Raw genomic sequence first — 13,997 nt, 5'->3', positions numbered from 1 at the left:
CTACACTACACAGACACTACACTACAGAGACACTTCACTACACAGACACTAAACTACACAGACACTACACTACACTACACAGACACTACACTACACAGACACTACACTACACTACACAGACACTAAACTACACAGACACTACACTACACAGACACTACACTACACTACACAGACACTACACTACACAGACACTACACTACACAGACACTAAACTAAACTAACTAAACAGACACTAAACTACACAGACACTAAACTACACAGACACTAAACTACACAGACACTACACTACACAGACACTACACTACAGAGACACTACACTACACAGACACTACACTACAGAGACACTAAACTACACAGACACTACACAGACACTACACTACACAGGCACTATACTACACAGACACTAAACTACACAGACACTAAACTACACAGACACTACACTACACAGACACTACACTACACAGACACTACACTACACAGACACTACACAGACACTACACTACAGAGACACTAAACTACACAGACACTACACAGACACTACACTACACAGACACTACACTACACACACTACACTACACAGACACTGAACTACACAGACACTAAACTACACAGACACAGACACTACACAGACACTACACAGGCACTATACTACACAGACACTAAACTACACAGACACTAAACTACACAGACACTACACTAAACTACACAGACACTACACTACACAGACACAGACACTACACTACACAGACACTAAACTAAACTACACAGACACTACACTACACAGACACTAAACTACACAGACACTACACTACACAGACACTACACTACACAGACACCACACTACACAGGCACTACACTACACAGCCACCACACTACACAGACACCACACTACACAGACACTACACTACACAGGCACCACACTACACTACACAGACACTACACTACACAGCCACCACACTACACAGACACCACACTACACAGACACTACACTACACAGACACTACACTACACAGCCACCACACTACACAGACACTACACTACACAGACACTACACTACACAGACACTACACTACACAGACACTACACTACACTCATTTTCACATTTCCATGTTTTCCTTCCACCCTTACAGATGTGCAGTAAGATCATGGAGAAGAATGCCAACCCTCAGTGGAATCAAAGCCTGGCCATGCCCATACGGGTAAGACACTGAGTATTATATAGTATATAATATAATATCTAGTATTAATACTACTGCTATATAATATATATCTAGTATGAATACTACTGTTATATAATATACATACATTGTATTAATACTACTATTGTGTAATATATATCAAGTATTAATGCTACTATTATATAATGTGAGCGGACCAAGTAATTGGGCGTCACTCTAAAGCGGGAAGGTGGAACAAACGAGTCAGGAGTAGGTTTTCTTGATTGAACAAAGTTCTATATTGAGGGCATTTGGACAACACAAACACTCCAACAGAATTAATGAAACTCTCCAAAGGAACAAAACATATATCTTCTTCTCCAGAGCAAAACAGGAACACAATACGATTGTCTTTAAATTACAACAAAAAGTCACGACATTGTCACCGTCTTAATGGTTCTTCCTAGATAGCTCCTCTGTCTCGGTGGCCATCTTCCAGAGATCGTTCCCCCTCCTTGCTGGTTCCATACTCTCTCTTATAGGGGAAGGAGAATATCTCATTAGTAGTGTCAGCTGTGCTTAATTGCCTCTGGTTCACTTGTCTCCCATGCCTTGTTGGGCTACCATCCGTGAGCCCAGCCTGCCCTCTGGTGGTCCTTCCACAATAATATATATCCAGTATTAATACAGATCGCATGTAATATATATCTAGTATTAACAGTACTATTAGAACTATATATCTAGTACTAATACTAATAGTGTGTAATATATATCTAGTATTAATACTACTATGATATACTATATATCTAGTATTGATACTGCTATTATATAATATTTATCTAGTCTTAATACCACTATTATTTAATGCATATTATTAATACTACTATTATATAATATATATATAGTAGTAATACTACTATTATATATAGTAGTAATGCTACTATTATATATATATCTAGTATTAATACTACTTTTATATAATATACATCTATTCTATCTATTGTTTACAGGAAACTCATTCTACTAATATAGATGAGGTTGCGTGCAAAAGGGACTGGGAGAGAGAAATGTATTTTTGTCATTGGCAAAGAAACTCAAAAGGGGTGGTTTATATTAATGAACAACCATTTTGATGCTGTTGTCTAAACAGATCCTCAAGGAAGATGGATCCTTTTAAATATGCCATTGGACCAAAAACAGATCTGGATAATTTATCGATGTATGGGATAAATAATGATGATCCACACTTCTTAAAAAAAAATATATAATAATCTATTGAGCTCACAAGTAATTAAATAATCTATCATTATGGTGGGAGATTATAATACGGTTTTAAGTACCTCAAATGGATCGTAAAGGAAATCACTCTACAAACTATCACCATCAAACACTTAGAGGAGATCACGAAGATCATGGATGCATTAGAACTAGTGGATATATGGAGGCTGAAAAACCCTGACCTAGTGAGATATACATGGAGGAGACTTAATCAACCATCTTGATTACTTCCTGGTCTCGTTCTGGCATCAACAGTTTAAAAAGTATTAATAGGAGACCGAATACGATCAGACCACCATCTAATTGGCCTCCATATAACTCTTACTGAATTTCCACGTGGACGGGGATATTGGAAATTTAATCAAAGCCTATTGGATGACAATTTGTTCTTAACAAAGACACAATAATTCATAATTAACTTGTTTGTGTACAACATAGGTACAGCAGATCCACTTATTGGATGGGACACTATTAAATGCCCCTTTAGATGCCATTTATTAATACAGTTCTCATCATTAACACAAAAGCAATTTAGATCAAAAGAGACTAATAAAGAAAATAACAGTGCAGGTAGGTGCTGATGGAAACTGTAAAAGAGCCACAAAATATTTTAGATGAAAAACAAAAGAAATGGAGGTACTTATTCAAGTGTAATGTATTACAAAAATAAAGTGAATTGGATGAAAAATTGTGAAAAATGCACAAAATATTTCTTAAATATTCAACATAGAAATTCTACCAAAAAGAATTTACAGAAACTCGTTACAAATGATGGAGTGATCCATGATTCACCAAATTATATTTTTGAAAGCGGAAGCAAAATATTTTAACTTATTTAAAAAAAAAAATTCAGTCTCCTCCATTTCCATTGAATGTTAACTGTAAAGCTTTATTTCCTAATAATTATAATAACAATAATGTAAAATTAACAAATGTACAGAAAAGACCTGTGTGAAGGCCAACTTATAGAGGAGGAACTTTTTGAGGCAATAAAATCTTTTCAGTCTGGAAAAACACCATGGCTTGATGGTAAAACACCAGGGCTTGATGGAAAAACACCAGAGCTTGATGGTAAAACACCAGGGGCTTGATGGTAAAACACCAGGGCTTGATGGTAAAACACCAGGGGCTTGATGGTAAAACACCAGGGCTTGATGGTAAAACACCAGGGCTTGATAGAAAAACACCAGGGCTTGACGGTAAAACACCAGGGCTTGATAGAAAAACACCAGGGCTTGATGGTAAAACACCAGGGCTTGATGGTAAAACACCAGGGCTTGATGGTAAAACACCAGGGCTTGATAGAAAAACACCAGGGCTTGATGGTAAAACACCAGGGCTTGATAGAAAAACACCAGGGCTTGATGGTAAAACACCAGGGCTTGATGGTAAAACACCAGGGCTTGATGGTAAAACACCAGGGCTTGATGGAAAAACACCAGGGCTTGATGGTAAAACACCAGGGGCTTGATGGTAAAACACCAGGGGCTTGATGGAAAAACACCAGGGCTTGATGGTAAAACACCAGGGGCTTGATGGTAAAACACCAGGGGCTTGATGGTAAAACACCAGGGGCTTGATGGTAAAACACCAGGGCTTGATGGTAAAACACCAGGGCTTGATGGTAAAACACCAGGGGCTTGATGGTAAAACACCAGGGGCTTGATGGTAAAACACCAGGGGCTTGATGGTATACCAGTAGAGGGATATCAGACCTTTTTTGATGCTCTCAAAGATCAATTATTACCATGTTTTAATTACTCTTATACAAACAGTAGACTTTCAGCGACTCAATAAGGTAAAACAGCACCCAGGTTGTAAGTATAAAGATCCAGTCCATAAAAAACTGGAGGCCTCTAACACTTCAATCTCGTGATGAGAAAATCCTGTCAAAATGCATAGCACATAGAATTAAAAAGGTTTTTACCAGATATTGTTCATCCTGATCAGACGTTTTTTTTCTCTCCCATGGACAATATATTGGAGATAATATATGACAAATTACTTCAAACAATTTAAGAGGAGTAAAACAAGGCTGTCCGTTGTCTACATATCTATTTATTATTGCTATTGAAGTGCTAGCCAACAAGAACATCAAGGGGTTAACCCTTTCCTCTTCTTCTCCCAGTTCCCCTCCATGTGTGAGAAGATGAGGGTTCGTGTCCTGGACTGGGACCGAGCCAGCCACAATGATGTCATTGGGACCGCCCATCTCTGCATGTCTAAGATCTCTGCCCCGGGAGGAGCGATAGAGGGTGAGACACTGATCTGGACTGGTTTGGACTGATCTGGACGGGTTTGAGTGGTTTGTGACACTGGTCTGCACTAGTCTTATCTGACTGGTTTTGAAAATTGGTGTTTACTGGTTTGCACTGGTTTTTCCACTGGAGCACTGGTCTGGACTGGTTTTGATCACTTGTTGGACTGGTCTGGACTGGCTTTGATCACTTGTTGGACTGGTTTTGGTTGTGGCTGTTGTAGCAAAACACTGCAGTAGCATGGAAGGGCTGTGAACTACCATTGTTTCATTTTCTGTTTCATACTGACACTTGCGATGATTCACCTCAGCTACCAATACCCACAGTATTGATTAATATTAATATCAGCTACCAATACCCACAGTATTGATTAATATTAATATCAGCTACCAATACCCACAGTATTGATTAATATTAATATCAGCTACCAATACCCACAGTATTGATTAATATTAATATCAGCTACCAATACCCACAGTATTGATAAATATTAATATCAGCTACCAATACCCACAGTATTGATTAATATTAATATCAGCTACCAATACCCACAGTATTGATTAATATTAATATCAGCTACCAATACCCACAGTATTGATTAATATTAATATCAGCTACCAATACCCACAGTATTGATTAATATTAATATCAGCTACCAATACCCACAGTATTGATTAATATTAATATCAGCTACCAATACCCACAGTATTGATTAATATTAATATCAGCTACCAATACCCACAGTATTGATTAATATTAATATCAGCTACCAATACCCACAGTATTGATTAATATTAATATCAGCTACCAATACCCACAGTATTGATTAATATTAATATCAGCTACCAATACCCACAGTATTGATTAATATTAATATCAGCTACCAATACCCACAGTATTGATTAGTATTAATATCAGCTACCAATACCCACAGTATTGATTAATATTAATATCAGCTACCAATACCCACAGTATTGATTAATATTAATATCAGCTACCAATACCCACAGTATTGATTAATATTAATATCAGCTACCAATACCCACAGTATTGATTAATATTAATATCAGCTACCAATACCCACAGTATTGATTAATATTGATATCAGCTACCAATACCCACAGTATTGATTAATATTAATATCAGCTACCAATACCCACAGTATTGATTAATATTGATATCAGCTATTAATACCCACAGTATTGATTAATATTGATATCGGCTATTAATACCCAAAGTGTTGATTAATATTGACATCAGCTATTAATACCCACAGTATTGATTAATATAGTATTGATCTCAGCTATTAATACCCACAGTATTGATTAGTATAATATTGATATCAGCTATTAATACCCACAGTAGTGATTAATATAAAATTGATCTCAGCTATTAATACCCACAGTATTGATTAATATAATATTGACATCAGCTATTAATACCCATAGTATTGATTAATATTGACATCAGCTATTAATACCCACAGTATTGGTTAATATTGATATCAGCTATTAATACCCACAGTATTGATTAATATTGATATTAGCTATTAATACCCACAGTATTGATTAATATTGATATTGGCTATTAATACCCACAGTATTGATATCGGCTATTAATACCCACAGTATTGATTAATATTCATATTGGCTATTAATACACACAGTATTGATTAATATAATATTGATTTCAGCTACCAATACCCACAGTATTGATATCGGCTATTAATACCCACTGTATTGATTAATATTCATATCGGCTATTAATACCCACAGTATTGATTAATATAATATTGATTTCAGCTACCAATACTGATAGTTGATCTATACTGATATCAGCTACCAATACCCAGAGTTGATTGATATTATCCTTGGTGTGATGCATGGGTTGGTTTTAATTTTCCTTTGTCTAGATGGTTGAGCCACAATGAGCATTGTGTTGGTAGAACTTCCTCCAGGTCTTCCTGTATGGTAGTGTGTGCTGGTAGGACTTCCTTCAGGTCTTCCTGTATGGTAGTGTGTTGGTAGGACTTCCTTCAGGTCTTCCTGTATGGTAGTGTGTGCTGGTAGGACTTCCTTCAGGTCTTCCTGTATGGTAGTGTGTTGGTAGGACTTCCTTCAGGTCTTCCTGTATGGTAGTGTGTGTTGGTAGAACTTCCTGCAGGTCTTCCTGTATGGTAGTGTGTGCTGGTAGGACTTCCTTCAGGTCTTCCTGTATGGTAGTGTGTTGGTAGGACTTCCTTCAGGTCTTCCTGTATGGTAGTGTGCTGGTAGGACTTCCTTCAGGTCTTCCTGTATGGTAGTGTGCTGGTAGGACTTCCTCCAGGTCTTCCTGTATGGTAGTGTGCTGGTAGGACTTCCTCCAGGTCTTCCTGTATGGTAGTGTGCTGGTAGGACTTCCTCCAGGTCTTCCTGTATGGTAGTGTGCTGGTAGGACTTCCTCCAGGTCTTCCTGTATGGTAGTGTGTGCTGGTAGGACTTCCTTCAGGTCTTCCTGTATGGTAGTGTGCTGGTAGGACTTCCTTCAGGTCTTCCTGTATGGTAGTGTGTGTTGGTAGGACTTCCTTCAGGTCTTCCTGTATGGTAGTGTGTGCTGGTAGGACTTCCTTCAGGTCTTCCTGTATGGTAGTGTGCTGGTAGGACTTCCTTCAGGATCCTTTCCTGAACTCGTTCTGTCTCTGTCTCTAATGCCTCCTATCATCTCCCTCTGCATTCAGATGAATTGATCCCAAGGAACCTCCAAAGTTTCAGTACGTCTTGTATCTTATTTTCTGTTTCCGTGTTTGATCAACCGACACCATAGATCCAGCATGTTAATGAACTAGCCAAGGGTCTTCCATGTCCACTCTGTTTTCATATGACTGTCAAGTTGTGTTGTCTTTCTATTGATCACAACCTGTTAGTGGTTAAACTATAACATCCCCTCCATGTTGTGTCTGTAGTGGATGACAGTTTCCTTTAATTGATCCCAACCTGTTAGTGGTTAAACTATAACATCCCTCCATTTTGTGTCTGTAGTGGATGACAGTTTCCTGTAATTGATCCCAACCTGTATTGTAAGGGGTTTAACTAAATCATCCCCTCCATGTTGTGTCTGTGTATAGTGGATGACAGTCTGGGTTTCCTGCCGACCTTTGGCCCCTGCTACGTCAACCTGTACGGAAGCCTCAGGGAGTTCACCGCCTTCAACGACCCCCACGAGGCTCTCAACTTGGGCAAGGTAATTGATTGATTGGTTGATGGGTTGATTGGTTGGTTGATTGATTCATTAAGGTAATCCCTGCTGACCCCAGGGCCTCGAGCAAACAGCAACAGCGATACATCTGTGAGAAGTTTGATGAACAATCTATTGTTTTCACTTGTCTACCTTCTTTTAACATCAGCGCAAGAGAGGAAGCAGAGGGAGGGAGCTATTGAATAGCATCCTCTCTGTCTCTCTGTCTCTGTCTCCCTCTCTCTCTCTCTCTCTCTCTCTCTCTCTCTCTCTCTCTCTCTCTCTCTTTCTCTCTCTCTCCCTCTCTCTCTTTTCTCTCTCCTCTCTCTCTCTCTCTCTCCTCTCTCTCTCTCTCTCTCTCTCTCTCTCTCCTCTTTCTCTCTCTCTCTCTCTCTTCTCTCTCTCTCTCTCTCTCTCTCTCTCTCTTCTCTCTCTCTCCCTCTCTCTCTCTCTTTCTCTCTCTCTCTCTCTCTCTCTCTCTCTCTCTCTCTCTCTCTCTCTCTCTCTCTCTCTCTCTCTCTCTCTCTCTCTCTCTCTCTCTCTCTCTGTGTCTCTCTCTCTCTCTGGCTCTCTCTCTCTCTCTCTTTCTCTCTCCCTTTATCTTTCCCTTTCAATTTCAATTCAATTCAAGGAGCTTTATTAACATGGAAATTATATGTTAACATTGCCAAAGCAAGTGAAGTAGATAATAAATAAATGTTAAATAAACAATTAAACTTAACAGTAAATATTACACTCACAGAAGTTCCAAAAGAATAAAGGCATTACAAATGTCAATTTATGTGTATATATATATACAGTATATACAGTGTTGTAATGATGTACAAATGGTTAAACAAACATGAATATGGGTTGTATTTACAATGGTGTTTGTTCTTCACTGGTTGACCTTTTCTTGTGGCAACAGGTCACAAATCTTGCTGCTGTGATGTCACTGTGGTATTTCACCCAGTAGATAGGGGAGTTTATCAAAATTGGATTTGTTTTCCAATTCTTTGTGGATCTGTGTAATCTGAGGGAAATATGTGTCTCTAATATGGTCATACATTTGGCAGGAGGTTAGGAAGTGCAGCTCAGTTTCCACCTCATTTTGTGGGCAGTGTGCACAGCCTGTCTTCTCTTGAGAGCCAGGTCTGCCTACGGCGGCCTTTCTCAATAGCAAGGCTATGCTCACTGAGTCTGTACATAGTCAAAGCTTTCCTTAAGTTTGGGTCAGTCACAGTGGTCAGGTATTCTGCCACTGTGTACTCTCTGTTTAGGGCCAAATAGCATTCTAGTTTGCTCTGTTTTTTTGTTAATTCTTTCTAATTTGTCAAGTAATTATCTTTTTGTTTTCTGAATATTTGGTTGGGTCTAATTGTGCTGTTGTCCTGGGGCTCTGTGGGGTGTGTTTGTGTTTGTGAACAGAGCCCTAGGACCAGCTTGCTTAGGGGACTCTTCTCCAGGTTCATCTCTCTGTAGGTGATGGCTTTGTTATGGAAGGTTTGTGAATCTCTCTCAACCCACTCTCTCTTTCTCTCCATCTCTCCCTCCATCTCTCTCTATCTCTCTCTCTCCATCTCTCCCTCTCTCTATCTCTCTCCCTCCATCTCTCCCTCCATCTCTCCCTCCATCTCTCCCTCTCTCTATCTCTCTCTCCATCTCTCCCTCTCTCTATCTCTCTCTCCATCTCTCCCTCTCTCTATCTCCCTCCCTCCATCTCTCTCCCTCCATCTCTCCCTCTCTCTATCTCTCTCCCTCTATCTCTCTCCCTCCATTTCTCCCTCTCTCTATCTCTCTCCCTCTCTCTATCTTTCTCCCTCCATCTCTCCCTCTCTCAATCTCTCTCCCTCCATCTCTCCATCCCTCTCCCTCTCTCTATCTCTCTCTCTCCCTCCATCTCTCCCTCTCCCTCCATCTCTCCCTCTCTCTCTCTCTCTCCTCCAGGGTGAGGGAGTAGCGTATCGTGGTCGTGTTCTGATGGAGCTCAGTACCAAGCTGGTGGACACGGTGCAGGCGAGTGTAGAAGACATACCCAACGATGACCTATTGGTGGTACAGGTGAGAGGGGGGAAGGTTAGAGGGTTCAGGGGTCAACGTTAAGTCAGAGATTAGAGGCTACTACTATACTTAATCAGACTCATCAGAAGAACGACTTTGACAGACCATTGCCTCTCCTCTCCTCTCCTCTCCTCTCCTCTCCTCTCCTCTCCTCTCCTCTCCTCTCCTCTCCTCTCCTCTCCTCTCCTCTCCTCTCCTCTCCTCTCCTCTCCTCTCCCTATCCCTCCTCTCCTCTTCCCCTCTCTCCTCTCCCTATCCCTCCTCTCCTCTTCCCCTCTCTCCTCTCCCCCTCTCTCCCCTCCTCTCCCAGAAATTCATGCGTAAGAGAAAGTATTCTCTCTTCGCGTCGTTCTACTCCGCCACGCTCCTCCAGGACGTTGACGACGCGATACAGTTTGAGGTCAGCATCGGTAACTACGGCAACAAGTTTGACTATACCTGTCTTCCTCTGGCCTCAACCACGCAGTTCAGCAGAGCTGTGTTCGACGGTGAGTCACAGCGCCATCTGGTGGACAGAACTAGTTAGTACAGATACAATTCTACAATTGTAAACCACTTGATTGTGAGTCTACTCTTTTGACAACTGCAAATGATTAAAAACAGGTGAATTTATATACGCTAAATAATGTGGCCAGTAAAATGTTTCACTAAATGAAAGACAATATGGTTTATAATTTGACAGAAGACATGGAATGTTGTGAGCCTTGTCAAACACGTGTTAACAGACTGCGTGTATCTCTCAGGTTGCCACTACTACTACCTGCCGTGGGGGAACGTGAAACCAGTGGTCGTCCTGTCTTCAGAGTGGGAGGATGTCAGACCACGAATAGAAGCACTCAACATGATACTGGCTATGGTCGACCGACTGGTGAGTACGCTGTGGGTGGGTGTGTGTGTGTGTGTGTGTGTGTGTGCCCGTGTGTGTGTGTGTGTGTGTGTGTGTGTGTGTGTGTGTGTGTGTGTGTGTGTGTGTGTGCCCGTGTGTGTGTGTGGATGTGTGTGTGTGTCTGTAGGTGTGTGTATGTGTGTGTGTTTGTGTGTGAGTAAGATGTGTGTGTGTGTGTGTGTGTGTGTGTGAGTACGCTGTAGGTGTGTGTGTGTGTGTGTGTGTGTGTGTGTGTGTGTGTGTGTGTGTGTGTGTGTGTGTGTGCCCGTGTGTGTGTAGGTTTGTGTGTGTGTGTGTGTGTGTGTGTGTGTAACCCCTCTCTCTCTCTATAGGAATCTAACCTAAAGGAAGTCCAGTTGGAGCTGAAGTCAGGAAGTGACCTGGAGGAGGTTGAGCTAAAAGTGGTCAACCTATTGGATCAGGTCATCGCTGATTGCAGGTAGGCCATTGGCTGTTTCAAATGCGACTCATATATGTTAGCCAATTCATCGCTTATATACCATTTTCTATGTGTTGGAATTTTAATAGTCAATATGAACGCCCAAGGCTCTTTCCCTCTTTCCACTTTCTCTCTGTCTCTCTAATCTCAATTTCTTTCTGTCTCTCTAATCTCTAATCTCAATTTCTTTCTGTCTCTCTAATCTCTAATCTCAATTTCTTTCTGTCTCTCTAATCTCCAATCTCAACCACTTTCTCTCTGTCTCTCTAATCTCTAATCTCAATTTCTTTCTGTCTCTCTAATCTCTAATCTCAACCACTTTCTCTCCGTCTCTCTAATCTCTAATCTCAACCACTTTCTCTCCATCTCTCTAATCTCTAATCTCAATTTCTTTCTGTCTCTCTAATCTCTAATCTCAACCTCTTTCTCCCCGTCTCTCTAATCTCTAATCTCAACCACTTTCTCTCCATCTCTCTAATCTCTAATCTCAACCACTTTCTCTCCGTGTCTCTAATCTCAACCTTTTTCTCTGTCTCTATGATCTCTTCCCACTAGGGTGGAGCTCCCATCGTTAGACGACTGGTCTTGTGGAACTCAGTTAGACCGTGCTCTCAGACACCTGAGACGGAATAACCTACAGCAGATAGAGGAGGCTGCCACAGCTCTGAAACATGGACCAGCTACTGACCTGTCTACAGTACTGGACCAAGCTGAGGACTGGGCACTCAGACTACACACCATGGCTGAGGAGGTTAGTGGGTGTGTAGTGTGGGTAGGGTGGATAGGGTGGGTAGTGTGTGTGTGGTGGGTGGATAGGGTGGATGGGTAGGGTGGTTAGGGTGGATAGCGTGGGTAGGATGGGTAGGATGGGTAGGGAGTGTAGTGGGTGGGTAGGTTGGGTAGCGTGGGTAGTGGGTGGGTAGGGTGCATAGCGTGGGTAGGGGTGGGTAGGGTGTGTAGTGGGTGGATAGCGTGGGTAGGATGGGTAGGGTGGGTAGGATGTGTAGTGGGTGTATAGCGTGGGCAGTGGAGTGGGTAGGGTGGGTAGGTTGGGTAGGGGGTGTAGGTGGGTAGGGTGGGTAGGGTAGGTGTGTGGTGGGTGGGTAGGGTGGACGGGTAGGGTGGTTAGGGTGGGTAGTGGGTAGGGTAGGGTGGGTAGGATGTGTAGTGGGTGGATAGCGTGGGTAGGTGTGGGTGGGTAGGGTGGGTAGGTTGGGTAGCGTGGGCAGAATGGGTGGGTAGGGGGGTCGGGTGGGTAGGGGTATGTATGGTGGGTAGGTGGGTCGGGTGGGTAGGGTAATGTAGGGTGGGTAGGTGGGGTAGGGTGTGTAGTGGGTGGGTTGGGGTGGTAAGAGTGGGTAGGGTATGGGGGGTGGGTAGGTGGGTAGGGTGTGTAGTGGGTGGGTAGAGTGGGGTAGGGTATGTAGGGTATGTAGGGTGGGTAGGGTATGTAGGGTGGGTAGGGTATGTAGTGGGTGGGTAGGGTGTGTAGTGGGTGGGTAGGGTGGGTAGGGTGTGGAGTGGGTGTGTAGGGTATGTAGGGTGTGTAGTGGGTGTGTAGGGTGGGTGGGTAGGGTGTGTAGTGGGTGGGTAGGGTGGGTAGGGTGGGTAGGGTGGGTAGGGTGTGTAGTGGGTGGGTAGGATGGGTAGGGGGTGTGTAGGGGTGGGTAGGGTGTGTAGTGGGTGGGTAGGGTGGGTAGGGTGTGTAGTGGGTGGGTAGGGTGGGGTAGGGTGGGTAAGGTGTGTAGTTGGTGTGTAGGGTGGGTAGGGTGGGTAGGGTGTGTAGTGTGGGTGTGTAGGGTGGGTAGGGTGTGTAGTGGGTGGGTAGGGGTGGGTAGGGTGGGTAGGGTGTGTAGTGGGTGGGTAGGGTGGGTAGGGTGTGTAGGGTGGGTAGGGTGGGGTAGGGTGTGTAGGGTGGGTAGGTTGTGTAGTGGGTGTGTAGTGGGTGTGTAGTGGGTGGGTAGGGTGTGTAGGGTGGGTAGGGTGTGTAGTGGGTGGGTAGGGTGTGTAGTGGGTGGGGTAGGGTGTGTAGGGTGGGTAGGGTGGGTAGGGTGTGTAGTGGGTGGGTAGAGTGTGTAGTGGGTGGGTAGGGTGTGTAGGGTGGGTAGGGTGTGTAGGGTGGGTAGGGTGTGTAGGGTGGGTAGGGTGTGTAGTGGGTGGGTAGGGTGTGTAGTTGGTGGTAGGGTGGGTAGGGTGTGTAGGGTGGGTAGGGTATGTAGTGGGTGGATAGGGTGTGTATTGGGTGTGTAGGGTGGATAGGGTGGGTAGAGTGGGTAGGGTATGTAGGGTGGGTAGGGTGGGTAGGGGTGGGTAGGGTATGTATGGTGGGTAGGTGGGGTCGGGTGGGTAGGGTATGTAGGGTATGTAGGGTGGGTAGGGTATGTAGGGTGGGTAGGGTATGTTAGGGTGGGGTAGGGTATGTAGGGTGGGTAGGGTGGGTAGGGTATGTAGGGTGGGTAGGGTGGGTAGGGTATGTAGGGTGGGTAGGGTATGTAGGGTGGGTAGGGTATGTAGGGTGGGTGGGGTATGTAGGGTGGGTAGGTGGGTCGGGTGGGTATGGTATGTAGGGTGGGTAGGGTATGTAGGGTGGGTAGGGTATGTAGGGTGGGTAGGGTGGGTAGGGTGTGTATGGTGGGTAGGTGGGTAGGGTATGTAGGGTGGGTAGGTGGGTAGGGTTGTGTAGTGGGTGGGTTGGGTGGGTAAGAGTGGGTAGGGTATGTGGGGTG

The 13,997-nt window shown here is 43.4% G+C and overlaps 1 protein-coding gene across 1 annotated transcript in view; it reads left to right on the top strand.

Annotated features, from left to right (window-relative positions):
• The window catches only part of dysf (dysferlin, limb girdle muscular dystrophy 2B (autosomal recessive)), a 62,182-nt gene extending 48,652 nt beyond the window's left edge, over positions 1–13,530 (top strand). Inside the window, exons 15-24 of the mRNA XM_055901382.1 lie at positions 1,131–1,199; positions 4,564–4,690; positions 7,410–7,442; positions 7,797–7,912; positions 9,833–9,946; positions 10,257–10,434; positions 10,690–10,814; positions 11,165–11,271; positions 11,827–12,022; positions 13,522–13,530. Coding sequence (XP_055757357.1) covers positions 1,131–1,199; positions 4,564–4,690; positions 7,410–7,442; positions 7,797–7,912; positions 9,833–9,946; positions 10,257–10,434; positions 10,690–10,814; positions 11,165–11,271; positions 11,827–12,022; positions 13,522–13,530 — 1,074 coding nt within the window. The remainder of the gene's footprint in view (positions 1–1,130; positions 1,200–4,563; positions 4,691–7,409; positions 7,443–7,796; positions 7,913–9,832; positions 9,947–10,256; positions 10,435–10,689; positions 10,815–11,164; positions 11,272–11,826; positions 12,023–13,521) is intronic.
• The last annotated feature ends 467 nt before the right edge of the window (positions 13,531–13,997 follow it).

This window comes from Salvelinus fontinalis, chromosome 36 (genome assembly GCF_029448725.1).
Source record: "Salvelinus fontinalis isolate EN_2023a chromosome 36, ASM2944872v1, whole genome shotgun sequence".
Classification (NCBI taxonomy): Eukaryota; Metazoa; Chordata; class Actinopteri; order Salmoniformes; family Salmonidae; genus Salvelinus; species Salvelinus fontinalis.
This window is presented reverse-complemented; position numbering and strand designations above follow the sequence as displayed.